We start from the raw sequence: 12,337 nt of genomic DNA, 5'->3' as shown, positions 1-12,337 counted from the left end.
CCAGCAAGGTAGAGTGGTTGCAACCACTGACATTCTGAAGTGTGAACATTTCTAATAATTTCAGTACAGTGAATTGGTACAAGATGGAGGTAGAATGAGATACGCTTTTAATACTCCTTTAGCATTTGAGATATTTTAGACAATGATGTTTTTAATATTCAAAAATTTATTGAAAAACGTTATGTACCAGGTACTATTCTAGGTGCTGAGGAACAACAGTTATTGTTTTAATATAAATTAAAATATTGTTATCAATCATTATTTTTACTAAAAGAGGGACAGTCAAGATTTTCAAGTCAGAGGAGCATAAAGATGGCGGAGGAATAGGACGGGAAGACCACTTTCTCCCTCACAGATTCCTCAAAAGAACATTTCAACGCCGAGCAAACTCCACAAAACAACTTCTGTAGGCTGGCAGAGGACATCAGGCAACCAGAAAAGCAGACCATTGTCTTCAAAAACAGGTAGGAAAAAATATAAAAGACGAAAAAGGAGACAAAGGAGGTGGGGAGGGAGCTCTGTCCTGGGAAGGGAAGCCCATCCCGGGAAGGGAATTTTGAGAAGAGAGGTTTCCAAACACCAGGAAACACTCTCCCTGCCGAGTCTGTGGAGAGCCTTGGAAACACAGAGGGCAACATAACAGGAAGGAAAAATAAAGAAATAATTAAAACCAAGAGATTACAAGCCCAACAGTAACTCCCCCAGCGGAAAAGCAGCACAGACGCCTGCATCCGCCATTGGGAAGTGGGGGCAGGGCAGGGACGCGCGGGAGGCGCGGGCTGCAGTGCTTTGTAAGAATCGGGCAGGAACGCCCCAAGCGCAACCAGAACGATCTAACTTGGGCTAGCAAACCAGACTGTGGAATAGCTACTGCCCGAAAAGCTGGAACATAAGACACCGCCAGGACCGAGCACAGAACAAAGGACGGAACAGAAAAAGCCGGCTGCAGAACATCCCCTGCCGGGGACAGGCAGCCAGAGCCGTAAGGGCTGGAAAGGGGCAATTGCAGACCCGGAGAGACTTTACTTACCTAACTGCAAGCAGGCTTCTTTGCTAAGACTTCTGGGGGTGCTGGACAGCCACAATCTGCCCCACGGGGGACGCCAGCTGCCCACCCAGAAAGCTGAGCAGCAGCGGCAGAAACGGTGACAAGCCGCGGCGATCGCGCTTGCCAAACTCCTGAGCTACTCGGACCTGGGAAGGGCACAAAGCACAGCCCCAGCCGAATCTGTGCCTCTGAGGGCTGCCTGAGCACCGAACCTGAACGGCTTGGACCGGGGAAGTGCACGCAGCCTAGGGCCGGCCCCAGACGGTTCCCGGCTGAGCATCGTAGAGCCGGAGCGGTTTGTGCACCGCGAGAAGGGACAGGTCAAGCGGGGCGGAGACACTGTGTGCACACGACAGTGCTATTTGTTTGCAGCATCCCCCCTCCCCCCTCCCCACAGCGCGACTGAACTAGTGAGCCTAAAAAACCAGCAAATGGAAGAAGTTAAACAGAGGGAACCACCTTGGAAGTGATCCCACATGGCCAAAAACATCAGAGAAGGGCCAGATATATTTTTACTATTTTTAAAATCATTCCTTTTTTTTTTTTCTTTTTTTTTCTAACTTTTTTTTATTGTTAAGTCATTTCTCCTCTAATTTTTATTACTATAACCAACTATTACTATTTAAAAACAAGATTTTTTTTTTTTAAGGCAAACACAATATATAGCCTTTGGATGGTTGTTGGTTTTTTGTTTTTTTTTTTTTTTTGTTTTGTTTTGTTTTGTTTTGTTTGTTTTTTAATAATTCTTGTTTGTTTGTTTTTTTTTTCTTTCTTTCCTCCTTTTTCCTTCTGCTTCTTTTCTTTAATATTGTATTTTTGAAAATCCAACCTCTACTCTAGATTTTTAATCTTTGCTCTTAGGGTTTTTGTTGTCAATTTTGTACATTTAAAAACCCAAACTTCACTACCCAAGTTTACCTGAGAGTGAGATTACTGGCTTGACCACTCTCTTCTCCTTTGGACTCTCCTTTTTCTCCACCAGGTGGCCTCTGTCTCTTTTCTCCCCCATCTCTTCTCTATCCAACTCTGTGAATCTCTGTGTGTTCCAGACGGTGGAGAACACCTAAGGAACTGGTTACTGGCAGGATTTGTCTCTCTCCTTCTCATTCCTCTCTCTTATCCTCCTGGTCACCTCTGTCTACTTCCTCCCTCTCCTCTTCCCCGTATAACTCTGTAAATACCTCTGAGCGGTCCAGACTATAGAGCGCACATTAGGAACTGACTACTGGCTAGCTTGCTCTCTCCTCTTTTGATCTCACCGCATCTCATTCCAGTTACCTCTAACTACCCCCTCCATCTTCTCTTCTCCTTGTAACTCAGTGAACCTCTTTGAGTGTCCCTCAATGCGGAGAAACTTTTCATCTTTAACCTAGATGTTTTACCATCGGTGCTGTATAGATGGAGAAGTCTAGAGGCTACTGTAAAAATAAAACTGAAAACCAGAAGCAGGAGGCTTAAATCCAAAGCCTGAAAACATTAGAGAACTCTTGAATTAAGGGAACATTAAGCAATAGGAGCTCATCAAATGCCTTCATACCTACACTGAAACCAAGCTCCACCCAAGGGCCAACAAGTTCCAAAATAAGACATACCACTCAAATTCTCCAGCAACACAGGAACACTCCCCTGAGCTTCAATATACAGGCAGCTCAAAATTATTCCAAAACCTTTGATGTCTCATAACCCATTACTGGTCACTCCACTGCACTCCAGAGAGAAGAAACCCAGCTCCACCCACCAGAACTCCAACACAAGCCTCCCTAACCAGGAAACCTTGACAAGCCACTGATAGAACCCCACCCACAGTGAGGAAGCTCCAAAATAAAGGGAACTCCACAAATTACCAGCATATAAAAAGGCCACCCCAAATGCAGCAATATAACCAAGATGAAGAGACAGAGGAATACTCAGCAGGTAAAGGAACAGGAGAGTTGCCCACCAAACCAAACAAAAGAGGAAGAAGTAGGGAATCTACCTGAGAAGGAATTCCGAATATTGATAGTGAAAATGATCCAAAATCTTGAAATCAAAATGGAATCACAGATAAATAGCCTAGAGACAAGGATTGAGAAGATGCAAGAAAGGTTTAACAAGGACCTAGAAGAAATAAAAAAGAGTCAAAATATAATGAATAATGCAATAATGAGATCAGAAACACTCTGGAGGCAACAAATAGTAGAATAACGGAGGCAGAATAGGATTAGTGAAATAGAAGATAGAATGGTAGAAATAAATGAATCAGAGAGGAAACAAGAAAAACGAATTAAAAGAAACAAGGACAATCTCAGAGACCTCCAGGACAATATGAAATGCTCCAACATTCGAATTATAGGAGTCCCAGAAGAAGAAGACAGAAGGAAAGATCATGAGAAAATCCTTGAGGAGATAATAGTTGAAAACTTCCCTAAAATGGGGAAGGAAATAATCACCCAAGTCCAAGAAACACAGAGAGTTCCAAATAGGATAAACCCAAGGCGAAACACCCCAAGACACATATTAATCAAATTAACAAAGATCAAACACAAAGAACAAATATTAAAAGCAGCAAGGGAAAAACAACAAATAACACACAAGGGGATTCCCATAAGGGTAACAGCTGATCTTTCAATAGAAACTCTTCAGGCCAGGAGGGAATGGCAAGACATACTTAAAGTGATGAAAGACAATTACCTACAGTCCAGATTACTGTACCCAGCAAGGATCTCATTCAAATACGAAGGAGAAATCAAAAAGCTTTACAGACAAGCAAAAGCTGAGAGAATTCAGCACCACCAAACCAGCTCTCCAACAAATTCTAAAGGATATTCTCTAGACAGGAAACACGAAAAGGGTGTATAAACCCGAACCCAAAACAATAAAGTAAATGGTAACTGGATCATACTTATCAATAATTACCTTAAACGTAAATGGGTTGAATGCCCCAACCAAAAGACAAAGACTGGCCGAATGGATACAAAAACAAGACCCCTCTATATGCTGCTTACAAGAGACCCACCTCAAAACAAGGGACACATACAGACTGAAAGTGAAGGGCTGGAAAAAGATATACCACGCAAATAGAGACCAAAAGAAAGCAGGAGTGGCAATACTCATATCTGATAAAATAGACTTTAAAACAAAGGCTGTGAAAAGAGACAAAGAAGGCCACTACATAATGATCAAAGGATCAATCCAAGAAGAAGATATAACAATTATAAATATATATGCACCCAATATAGGAGCACCACAATATGTAAGACAAATGCTAACAAGTATGAAAGGGGAAATCAACAATAACACAATATTAGTGGGAGACTTTAATACCCCACTCACACATATGGACAGATCAACTAAACAGAAAATTAACAAAGAAACGCAAACTTTAAATGATACATTAGATCAATTAGACCTAATTGATATCTATAGGACATTTCACCCCAAAACAATGAATTTCACCTTTTTTTCAAGTGCTCATGGAACCTTCTCCAGGATAGATCACATCCTGGGCCATAAATCTAAACTTGATAAATTCAAAAAAATCAAAATCATTCCAAGCATCTTTTCTGACCATAATGCAGTAAGATTAGATCTCAATTACAGGAGAAAAACTACTAAAAATTCCAACATATGGAGGTTGAACAACACACTTCTGAATAACCAACAAATCACAGAAGAAATCAAAAAAGAAATCAAAATATGCATAGAAACTAATGAAAATGAAAACACAACAACCCAAAACCTGTGGGACACTATAAAAGCAGTGCTAAGAGGAAAGTTCATAGCAATACAGGCATACCTCAAGAAACAAGAAAAAAGTCAAATAAATAACCTAACTCTACAACTAAAGCAACTAGAAAAGGAAGAATTGGAGAACCCCAGAGTTAGTAGAAGGAAAGAAATCTTAAAAATTAGGGCAGAAATAAATGCTAAAGAAACAAAAGTGACCATAGCAAAAATAAACAAGGCCAAAAGCTGGTTCTTTGAAAGGATAAATAAAATTGACAAACCACTAGCCAGACTCATCAAGAAGCAAAGAGAGAAAAATCAAATCAATAAAATTAGAAATGAAAATGGACAGATCACAACAGACAACACAGAAATACAAAGGATCATAAGAGACTACTATCAGCAGTTGTATGCCAATAAAATGGACAACGTGGAAGAAATGGACAAATTCTTAGAAAAGTACAATTTTCCAAAACTGAACCAGGAAGAAATAGAAAATCTTAACAGACCCATCACAAGCACGGAAATTGAAACTGTAATCAGAAATCTTCCAGCAAACAAAAGCCCAGGTCCAGACAGCTTCACAGCTGAATTCTACCAAAAATTTAGAGAAGAGCTAACACCTATCCTACTCAAACTCTTCCAGAAAATTGCAGAGGAAGGTAAACTTCCAAACTCATTCTATGAGGCCACCATCACCCTAATACCAAAACCTGACAAAGATGTCACAAAAAAAGAAAACTACAGGCCAATATCACTGATGAACATAGATGCAAAAATCCTCAACAAAATTCTAGCAATCAGAATCCAACAACACATTAAAAAGATCATACACCATGACCAAGTGGGCTTTATCCCAGGGATGCAAGGATTCTTCAATATCTGCAAATCAATCAATGTAATTCACCACATTAACAAATCGAAAAATAAAAACCATATGATTATCTCAATAGATGCAGAGAAGGTCTTTGACAAAATTCAACATCCATTTATGATAAAAACTCTCCAGAAAGCAGGAATAGAAGGAACATACCTCAACATAATAAAAGCTATATATGACAAACCCACAGCAAACATTATCCTCAATGGTGAAAAATTGAAAGCATTTCCCCTAAAGTCAGGAACAAGACAAGGGTGTCCACTTTCACCGCTACTATTCAACATAGTTCTGGAAGTTTTGGCCACAGCAATCAGAGCAGAAAAAGAAATAAAAGGAATCCAAATTGGAAAAGAAGAAGTAAAACTCTCACTGTTTGCAGACGACATGATCCTCTACATGGAAAACCCTAAAGACTCCACCAGAAAATTACTAGAGCTCATCAATGGATATAGTAAAGTTGCAGGATATAAAATCAACACACAGAAATCCCTTGCATTCCTATACACTAATAATGAGAAAGTAGAAAAAGAAATTAAGGAAACAATTCCATTCACCATTGCAACGAAAAGAATAAAATACTTAGGAATATATCTACCCAAAGAAACTAAAGACCTATATATAGAAAACTATAAAACACTGATGAAAGAAATCAAAGAGGACACTAATAGATGGAGAAATATACCATGTTCATGGATTGGAAGAATCAATATAGTGAATATGAGTATACTACCCAAAGCAATCTACAAATTCAATGCAATCCCTATCAAGCTACCAGCCATATTTCTCACAGAACTAGAACAAATAATTTCAAGATTTGTATGGAAATACAAAAAACCTCGAATTGCCAAAGCAATCTTGAGAAAGAAGAATGGAACTGGAGGAATCAACTTGCCTGACTTCAGGCTCTACTACAAAGCCACAGTCATCAAAACAGTATGGTACTGGCACAAAGACAGACATATAGATCAATGGAACAAAATAGAAAGCCCAGAGATAAATCCATACACATATGGACACCTTATCTTTGACAAAGGAGGCAAGAATATTCAATGGAGTAAAGACAATCTCTTTAACAAGTGGTGCTGGGAAAACTGGTCAACCACTTGTAAAAGAATGAAACTAGATCACTTTCTAACACCGCACACAAAAATAAACTCAAAATGGATTAAAGATCTAAATGTAAGACCAGAAACTATAAAACTCCTAGAGGAGAACATAGGCAAAACACTCTCAGACATAAATCACAGCAGGATCCTCTATGATCCACCTCCCAGAATTCTGGAAATAAAAGCAAAAATAAACAATTGGGATCTAATTAAAATTAAAAGTTTCTGCACAACAAAGGAAACTATAAGCAAGGTGAAAAGACAGCCTTCTGAATGGGAGAAAATAATAGCAAATGAAGCAACTGACAAACAACTAATCTCAAAAATATACAAGCAACTTATGCAGCTCAATTCCAGAAAAATAAATGACCCAATCAAATAATGGGCCAAAGAACTAAATAGACATTTCTCCAAAGAAGACATACAGATGGCTAACAAACACATGAAAAGATGCTCAACATCACTCATTTTCAGAGAAATGCAAATCAAAACCACAATGAGGTACCACTTCACACCAGTCAGAATGGCTGCGATCCAAAAATCTGCAAGCAATAAATGCTGGAGAGGCTGTGGAGAAAAGGGAACCCTCCTACACTGTTGGTGGGAATGTAAACTAGTACAGCCACTATGGAGAACAGTGTGGAGATTCCTTAAAAAATTGCAAATAGAACTACCTTATGACCCAGCAATCCCACTGCTGGGCATACACACCAAGGAAACCAGAACTGAAAGAGACACGTGTACCCCAATGTTCATCGCAGCACTGTTTATAATAGCCAGGACATGGAAACAACCTAGATGTCCATCAGCAGATGAATGGATAAGAAAGCTGTGGTACATATACACAATGGAGTATTACTCAGCCGTTAGAAAGAATTCATTTGAATCAGTTCTGATGAGATGGATGAAACTGGAGCCGATTATACAGAGTGAAGTAAGCCAGAAAGAAAAACACCAATACAGTATACTAACACATATATATGGAATTTAGAAAGATGGCAATGACGACCCTGTATGCAAGACAGGAAAAAAGACACAGCTGTGTATAACGGACTTTTGGACTCAGAGGGAGAGGGAGAGGGTGGGATGATTTTGGAGAATGGCATTCTATCATGTATACTATCATGTAAGAATTGAATCGCCAGTACATGTCTGACGCAGGATACAGCTTGCTTGGGGTTGGTGCATGGGGATGACCCACTGAGATGTTATGGGGAGGGTGGGGAGGGGGGTTCATGTTTGGGAACACATGTAAGAATTAAAGATTTTAAAATTTAAAAAAAAAATTAAAAAATTAAAAATAAATAAATAAATTAAAATTAAAAAAAAAAAGATTTTCAAGTCAGAGAAATGGAGGGCAGAAAATTAATATCTAGGAAATAGGAAAATTGATTATAAAGAAGCTGACACTAATTGACAAATAAATACAGATCATTGTAGCTCTTTATATCTGTTTTTTTAAAATCACAGACTAAAGACATGCTTGGATCATTTACAGAGTATTCAATGGTCAAAAACTGAGGCTGTATATGAGAAGAGTATCTTTATGATTTGTGCATTTAAACCACCTTCTATGCCAACAGAATACTTTCAAAATTACTTGTTTTTGGCCCCCACATCTGTGCCATGCCTACCTACCAGCCTCAAGCACCATTGTGGGAGGTTTTTCTGCATAAGTGGAGAAGACAGTTATTGCAAGTAGGAGAAGCACAACATATTTTAAGGATTTCTGAGGATTAAAAAAAAGTGAAATTATGCCTTTTTGAACCAGCTATCCAGAAATTTACTAAAATGGTAATCCAAACAGATCTGGAGATGTTATGAAAGTGCCAGATAAATACTGAGAAATATTAGAGGTGCTGAACATGGGACCAATTACATGAAGAGCATGTCAGGGCAGGACGTACAGTTCAGCAACAGTGCTGCAATATTGGAGGAATGGAGAAGCTTTGTCTGAAAGTCCAAAAGGGTGACCTAGGACTTCTAAAGAGAATGATAGGTTCTGTTGAAGACATGTCAGCTGTAACAGCAGGATTTTTCTAATTCCATCTAGAATCTGTAGAAGAACTTAAGAAACAATTTAATGATGAAGAAACTTTATTACAGCCTTCTTTAGATCCATGACTGAGAACATTTCACACTACTGAAGATGAAGCTGATCCTCAGAGTATGACTCAGATGTATATGTTGCCTGAAACTCCTCAAGATTAAAATGTTGCAGAATCATGGGAGACCTTAGAAGTGGACTTAATTGAACTTAACCAACTGGTCACACTGATTTCTCTCTCCTAGTGAATTCTCAGCAGAAGATTGACAGCACTGAAAATCATGTCAACAGTGCTGCTGTGAATATTAAAGAGGGAACCAAAACCTGGGGGAAGGCTGAAAAATACAAGCTGGCAGCCCTGCCTGTGGCAGGCCCACTCATAAGAGGAGAGGTGAAGGGTCGGACTGGCCTCCTTAATGCTTCAAAGTGTCAGAAATTGCAGCTGCACTTGGTGGTGGGGTGTTGCACTTCACAGGTGGAAAGGTGATAAAAAAAAAAAAAAAAGCAGAAAATGATGGGGAAGCTCACTTTCAGCTGTACAGCTCTCCCCAGCCCAACTGACCAAAAAATGCAGTTAAAAACCAAACTTTACTAATTATTGACACAAGCATGTCTATCCTAATGAGGACCTTTGCTGCTGTTGGACACTCAGTTGGCTTTCAGAGTATGATTATATCGAAACAGTGGCTACAGATACTCAAGTGGGATTGAGCTGTGATAAGAGGATATATTTTGTTGTTTGCTGGGTATTAATGGAAATGTGAGAGACTTAGGAGCCTGGCGTGAGGCTGACAATATTTATCAGGTAAAGTTTAAGGGCTGGCAGGGAGCAGAATTTTTACCTGAAATGTGAATACTGAACCCATAACTTTGATAAGGACTTGTGATGTGTGGACATATTGGCTTACAGAAGGATAGTTTTTGGAACAGTTTCTTCCATGACCTTGACTTGGAGACTCCAAGGTTAAGCATATTATAAATATGTTTCTTTTTTCTCCTAAATGTAGATTATTTAGGCATTTTAGCAGAGAAAAGAATGGAAGTTTAAGAGCTTTTCATATCAAATAGGGAAAACAGGATTTAGCAAGGAGCATTAGTGAACTGCATAATGGAATCCATTTGGTGAGCCCTATTGCATTTTTGCCTAACAATATTATACAGTAAAGGAAATAAATAGTGTAAGACAATGGGGGGAAAAATTACTTGTTTCTTACAGGAGACAATTTGGCGATTTATAGTAACAATGATGGATTGTACTTCATGTTCAACTAAGAATTTTGAAATGCTGCTGCTGCTGCTGCTAAGGGACTTCAACCGTGTCCGACACTGTGCAACCCCATAGACAGCAACCCACCAGGCTCCTCCATCTCTGGGATTCTCCACTTGCTGAAGTGGGTTGCCATTTCCTTCTCCAGTGCTGCTCAGTCGTGCCCAACTCTTAGCGACCCCATGGACTGCAGCTTACCAGGCTCCTCTGTCCGTGGGATTTTCCAGGCAAGAGTCGAGAAGTAGGTTGCTATTTCCTTCTCCAGGGGATCTTCCCAACCCAGGGATCGAACCCAAGTCTCCCATATTGCAGGCAAATTCTTTACCAGTTGAGCCACAGAGGAAGTCCTTCCTTATGTGAGCATATTAATTTGGAAGTAATTGCATGATAAAATAACTTTAATGCCAGACATGAAGATATCTTTGTTGTAAAGATTTCATTTTTGAGATTTTAAAGATCTTAAATTTTTTAGCATAATCACATATTTATTGACACCATCTCTCAGGGAACCTTTCACTTTCTCATTTCGAAGACTGTAGATGAAAGGATTCAACATTGGTGTCACAATGGTATTGAGCACTGTGGCAAATTTGTTAACATCCATCACATTACCCTTTTGTGGGCGGACATAGATGAAGATGGAGCTTCCATAGTAAAGTGTTACTACTGTGATATGAGAAACACAGGTGGAGAAAGATTTCTGTCGTCCCTGGACAGAGGGAATTCTAAAGATAGTAATAATAATATATGTGTAAGACACTCCTGTCAGGAGCAAGGAACCCAACAGCAACACAGCAGAGGAGACAAAGTCAGCCAGCTCAGCCAGAGAGATATCTGCACAGACCAACTTTAGCACAGGAGCACTGTCACAGAAGAAGTGATCAATTACATTTGGTCCACAAAAGGGCAGAGGGGCAGTTAATATTGATGAGACCAAAATTGACAAAAATGCACCGACATAAGATCCCAGAAGCAATGATATGCATGTTTGTTTGTTCATGATGATGGCATACCTCAGCGGGTGGCAGATGGCAACATATCGATCAAAGGACATAACAGCCAAGATGAAGAATTCTGTAGATCCCAAGAGAAAGTAGAAGAAAGACTGTGTAAGACATCCCACAAAGGATATTGCCTTGGTGAGGGAAAATGTGTTGGCTAACATCTTAGGCACCACCGTGGAGGTAATTGCAACCTCAAGGAAAGAAAGATTGGCTACAAAGAAATACATGGGTGAGTGCAGACGGTAATCAACACACACCAAAAGGATAATCATAGTGTTGCCAATCAGAGATGTCATGTACATAAGCAGGAATGCAGAAAAGAGAAGAGTTTCTACTTCTTTCCCGTTCTGAAATCCTAGAAGAATGAACTCAGTGACCATGGTCTTGTTTCTTTGATCCATAATTTCTCACTTCCACCTGGCATAATAAAAAAAGAATTTTTTTATTGGTCTTTGTATCTAAATCTTGGAAATAATCCACATATAGATTTTAACTATATTTTCTTTTTACGGAAGAAAAACAATAAAAACAAATCATTATTTTTCCAGTGTATAAACATCTCCTGAGATAAACTGTAAGATGTAAGAGTTCAAGTGTGAAATTCACTCATAATACTCGAATTAGTTCCACAATAAGATTGTGATAAATATCCTATTGAAAGACCTGTGAGTTTCCCCTCATTGTAGATAATTTAGTGAATTTAGTTCTTCACAAGTCTTGTGAACAGATGCATAGAGTGTCCTTTGGGATAAACATATCACACTGTCCTTAATCCATTCAGATGTAAAGCAATTCAGAGTGCTGGAAAAGTTGCAGTGAAGTCTAGTTCTATATTATTATATATGTACAAAATGTCTTTTAAAGCTGGCTTATCATTGAGAAGAAAAATGCTAAAATAAACCAGTAAACATGATTACATAATACATTCATTACTTTTGACTTACAAGTTCCAGCCACTGTATTGTTAGATGGCCACTATAAAGTCAATTTTATGTAATTTCCATGTAGAATCACATCTTATAGCAAATGAGAAATTCACAGGTATTTAAAGAGTAAGAGAAAGGTTTAAATAAATGACTTGTCAATATTGCTTATATTTTTGTTAGAATTCAGAGAGACAGCAAATACTCAGCCAGGAGGGAGTTGAAAAATGAAACTTTTCAATTTTGAATATTCCTAAGAGAAGTAGTGAAAGCATAATTTTGTATTCTTCATACTAGAAAACAAGGGCCAAAAGCACAAAGAAAACAGGACACTTGTTGGAGAGAAGGTGATTTTAC

At 38.9% G+C, this 12,337-nt stretch overlaps 1 protein-coding gene and 1 pseudogene across 1 annotated transcript; one reads left to right on the top strand and one right to left on the bottom strand.

The window, feature by feature from the left end:
* The first annotated feature begins 8,365 nt into the window (after positions 1-8,365).
* LOC138086254 (syntaxin-17 pseudogene) lies at positions 8,366-9,381 on the top strand (annotated as a pseudogene).
* Positions 9,382-10,489: 1,108 nt separating this feature from the next.
* Positions 10,490-11,437, bottom strand: LOC138086252 (olfactory receptor 6J1-like). The gene has a single exon (XM_068981048.1). It carries the CDS (start codon positions 11,435-11,437, stop codon positions 10,490-10,492), a length of 948 nt encoding a protein of 315 aa, XP_068837149.1.
* Between the last annotated feature and the right edge of the window lie 900 nt (positions 11,438-12,337).

The sequence above is a fragment of the Capricornis sumatraensis genome, chromosome 9 (assembly GCF_032405125.1).
Source record: "Capricornis sumatraensis isolate serow.1 chromosome 9, serow.2, whole genome shotgun sequence".
In the NCBI taxonomy this organism is placed as follows: domain Eukaryota; kingdom Metazoa; phylum Chordata; class Mammalia; order Artiodactyla; family Bovidae; genus Capricornis; species Capricornis sumatraensis.
Note: the sequence above shows the minus strand (reverse complement) of the source record. Positions and strands in the feature narration are given on the sequence as shown.